A 4,354-nucleotide genomic window follows, 5' to 3' on the forward strand; every position below is an offset into this window, starting at 1 on the left:
GTTTACCAGAAAAATGAATCTCCTTCAACTCTCGGATAGAAACCGTACTCGGTTGGCCATCCATAACCAATCTGCCACACCAGGTGATTCTCATACTCGTCGATGGTACGTTCAGGTGGTGGTGGATCAACCATTTACACAAATATGAAGAAATCCCTCAAATCCTCTTCTTCCACTACTAATTGTCTTTCCCTTTGTCTCCTTTCTCGAACCTTTTTTCGATTTCTGGATCAAAGAAAAGTTCAACTGAGGATTGGCCTCGCATACAAGGTTAGAAAAATTGTGAGTAATGAACAATTTTAAAATTAAAGAAGGATAAATAATTACATAGAAATTAAAGAGATTTAAAACATAATTTTTTTAAAATTTTTTTTTCAAAATTAAAAATAAAATAAAAGCAAAATTTTTATTGCAGAGCAAAAAATTTCAATTACGTAAACAAATTAAATTCAATAGTGATATGACAATCCCCGACAACGGCGCCAAAAACTTGATAGTGTTTCAACAAGTGTACTGAATCATTGCAAGTAATAATAAAACAGTCGTACTGAGTGTCGAACTCAAGGATTGCATTTTACTATTGAATTATATTTAATTACTAAAAATTGAACGAAAAGTTCCCAAGTTGATTGAAATAATATTTAAAATTAATAACAATAATAAAATTGATCCTTTATAATAAGAAAAATATTAGGGATGAGTTTCACTTCGAATCCAACCTTGGTGTCTAATTTGATCCTAGTTATTGAATTCCTTTATTGAATTATTACCGAATTCTCTTTATTATTCTTGCCCTAATGTCTTAGTGACAGAACCTTTAATTCCAAAGTAACCCCTAACTCCTTAGTGGATTTAAGATTATAATTAAGCCTTACCATACAAGAATTCTCTTTTTAAACTATTGCCTTTGCAACTAATTTAATTGGTTTCATGACCTGCATCTATCCCTAGACTACAAATTCATGAATTTCTCATCTCAAGCATTCGTAAAGTCCACTTCCGTTTTAAAATATGAATCGTAGAACATTTTAATGTTGATCAAGCAATAAAAAATATTAAGCACATAGATGAGAAAAAATAATTCAATAAACTCATTCATATAACTAGAAATCTAATTAGAAAAATAAGGATTTCATCTTGTTACACTCATCCCTAACAAATAGGGTTTAGTTACTCATGACAGAGATAGAATAGATAGAGATTAGAGAAGAATTACAAAAAAGATTCATGAATGATTCTTGATAAAATTGTTCCAATGGTGTTAGAAACGATCGTATTTCAGTTTTTATGCTATGACACAAGTCTCCCAACTTCTCAATAGTAAAAAAATATGCCTATAAAGTGAAAAAAATTGCATTTTAATGAATGCTGACGCGTGCCACGCTCCCCAGGCGCATGCTTTGCGATTCAAGCGCGTCCCGATAGTGGAAAAATGCAGAAAATGCGCCTGAGGCGCGATTGTTGCACTTCAAGCGCACAACATCTTATGTTCGATGTTTTCTGCATTTTGCTCCTCTTTAGATTCTGAATTGGGTTCTGATGTCTTCATTAAAGTTGTAACTATGGATCTTAGATTTCATTTGCACTTAGTTGGACTCCAATTGGACATCTACAACTTCAGATATGGCTGAAATATGCCACATAGGTAATGTTGATTTCTCGTCAAAATTCAGCACTGCACTAAAACAAAAAGCAATATAAAATTACTAAAAAATCTTTACTTAATCAAGGAAATAAGAACATAAATATTTTATTAAATCAAAGAACTAAAATCAACAAAATATATCAAATAACTCTTCAAATTAACTAATGATTAAAGATAGATAAGACTAAAAATAATGAAAAATATGCATATGATGAAGGGTCATCAGTCCACCCCAAACGGTCTTGTAGGGACATTCAAGGTAGATCTCAACAAGCGATGGTGTGATTGTGGTGAATTTCAAGCATTACACTATCCATGTTCACATGTCATCGCTGCTTGTTCGTTTATTCACCGTGACTACATGACATATGTGTCTTCCAAGTATACATTGCAATGTATCTTTGACGTTTACAATGAAGAGTTCCCAACAACTCCTCTTCAATCATACCGGCCAGAATACAATAGAATAGAATTGTGCCACAATCCAGCCATGAGAAAAAATCAAAAAGGTCGTCCACAGTCTACTTGCATTTATACTGAAATGGATACACACTCTAAAAGATGTGGTTTGTGTCAAAACGAGGGACATAGCAAGAATAAATGTCCTTATCATACTGATGCTTGAGATGGAAATTAGTTCATTGTAATTAAATTACTTCATTTTATATTTGTATGTTTAATTATAATATTTAATTAAATTTTGTTATTTTTATGGACTCTATTTCATTTAAATTTTTAACAATTATAAAAAGTAAAATTTGATTAGATAATTATTAAAAAAAATTAACATTGTATTTATTTAATTATTTAAAATAATAATTTCTTAAATTAATAATTAAGGAAACTTAAATTATTAATTTAATTAACATAATAATTCATTAAAATAATAATTAATAAAACTTAAATTAATAATTTAATTAACATAATAATTGACTAATAAAATATATATTTATTATTATGAAAGATGTTAACAAAAAAATAACGTAAAGTATTATCTTACGTTTACAAATTATAACTATCCACTCTCTTGTACGTGTGCATGATTAAACTCCCTATGTTTATGCCTACTAAATAACACTACTTGTAAAAACAAATACATATATATTTAGTAATTAAAAAAAATCAATTGGAAAATAGGTCACCTAATTTAAAAAAAAATTATTTTTAAAAAATTGATAAAATGATATATAATTTAAAAAGAGTGATAATATGATACTTAATTTGCGTTGTAGTGGTATAATAAATAAAAAAGCCAATGGCCAAAGTCCCACCAGACAACAGCTATCAACTCCTATTACTGCAGGTTTAGCATTCTTTATCTTTGATTTTTTTATTTGAGAAAAAATAAGAACACGTGGCTATGTTTAAAGCATATGATTGATCCAACTGTTCTTAAAGAATTAAAGGTACAGTAACTTTCTCTCCACAAGGTTAGACAATCCTGATCCCGGAATTACATTACGGTAATTTAATAGCGGGATAGGCGGTATAATAAATACGACAAGGAGGGTTTTTCGAGTTCGTTTTAATTTTAGGGTTTAAGCATTCCTTTTCTTGCTCATTTCTCGTCTCTTGGATTCTGCTGTCACCATGTGGGCACTTCGTCGAACTTCATTTCGTCTCACCCCAAGGTAAACACTAAACTCACTCATTCTACCCGTTGTTTCTTCTGCATCATCTTTTCTTTTATTTATTCATCATTCACAACCTAATTTTATTTTTTTATGAATTATTTTTGTTGTATCAATGCTACTAACTATTATTAACTTTAATCTTACTAATGATTTTTTTTGCATTGTGTTAATTTAGAGAAATACGGTGTCAAGTATTTTTTGTGTGTATTTTTGAAATGTGTGTAAAGTATAAAATTTATAAACTAGAAGAGAGACATACATAAACATTTACGGTGTAACATATGGTGTTAGTATTTTGATGTTCAAATAACATAGCTGTTTAGTTTAATGAATTTGAGTGGTAAAATAGCTGTTTAGATCTTTTTTATGCACATTTAGGTGTTTTTTTTGTGCTAATTGTTTAATGTGTATTGTTTGTAGAAGCCAAGGGCTTTATAATGTTGGAACTTCTTGTGTCAAATTAATGCCAAATACTTTGGTGGAATATGAAGATGCGGCTCCTAATTATCATCAAATGAAACATGATAGATTTCTGTCATCGGGCCACACATTTTACCGCACAGGTCATGCTTCTCAGAAATTTACTGTGAGCAAGCGTGAACTTTCGTCACAAGCTGATGCTAGTAGCACAAAAGATGATGATGATGAGCTGGAGGTAGATGGAGATGGAGATAGTGTTGAGTCTCAAACAGATCTGTTTGAAGGTGATGAGGATGGCGGGAAACCACATAATGAGCTGGAGTTGTCGGATACTGAAAGTGATCTAGATGTGAAAAATTCATAGAGTAGAAACAGGAGATCAGAACTATTCAAGGCTGTTGTAAATCTTCCCGTTGATTCTGCGCTGAACAAGTGGGTTGAAAAAGGTAAAGAATTAAGCAGGCAAGAGATCACATTGGCCTTGATTAATCTTCGAAAGCGGAAAATGTATGGAAAGGCTTTGCAGGTAAATGAATCAAACTTATATTTGCATCAAATTTTACATTTAAAGTATTGATGTTAGGAAAGCAAACTTAGCGTCATCATAGGGGCAGTCTTAAGGGTGTGTGGGAGGAGCGACCGCACAGGGCCCAAT

The 4,354-nt window shown here is 31.2% G+C and overlaps 1 protein-coding gene across 1 annotated transcript in view; it reads left to right on the top strand.

Annotated features, from left to right (window-relative positions):
* Window positions 1-3,116: 3,116 nt before the first annotated feature.
* Window positions 3,117-4,354, top strand: part of LOC101503066 (pentatricopeptide repeat-containing protein At1g80270, mitochondrial-like) — a 3,683-nt gene continuing 2,445 nt past the window's right edge. The window contains exons 1-2 of the mRNA XM_027333966.2: window positions 3,117-3,276; window positions 3,700-4,225. Of these exons, the coding sequence (XP_027189767.1) occupies window positions 4,205-4,225 (21 nt within the window). The 5' untranslated portion in view covers window positions 3,117-3,276; window positions 3,700-4,204. The remainder of the gene's footprint in view (window positions 3,277-3,699; window positions 4,226-4,354) is intronic.

The sequence above is a fragment of the Cicer arietinum genome, chromosome 4 (genome assembly GCF_000331145.2).
Source record: "Cicer arietinum cultivar CDC Frontier isolate Library 1 chromosome 4, Cicar.CDCFrontier_v2.0, whole genome shotgun sequence".
Classification (NCBI taxonomy): domain Eukaryota; kingdom Viridiplantae; phylum Streptophyta; class Magnoliopsida; order Fabales; family Fabaceae; genus Cicer; species Cicer arietinum.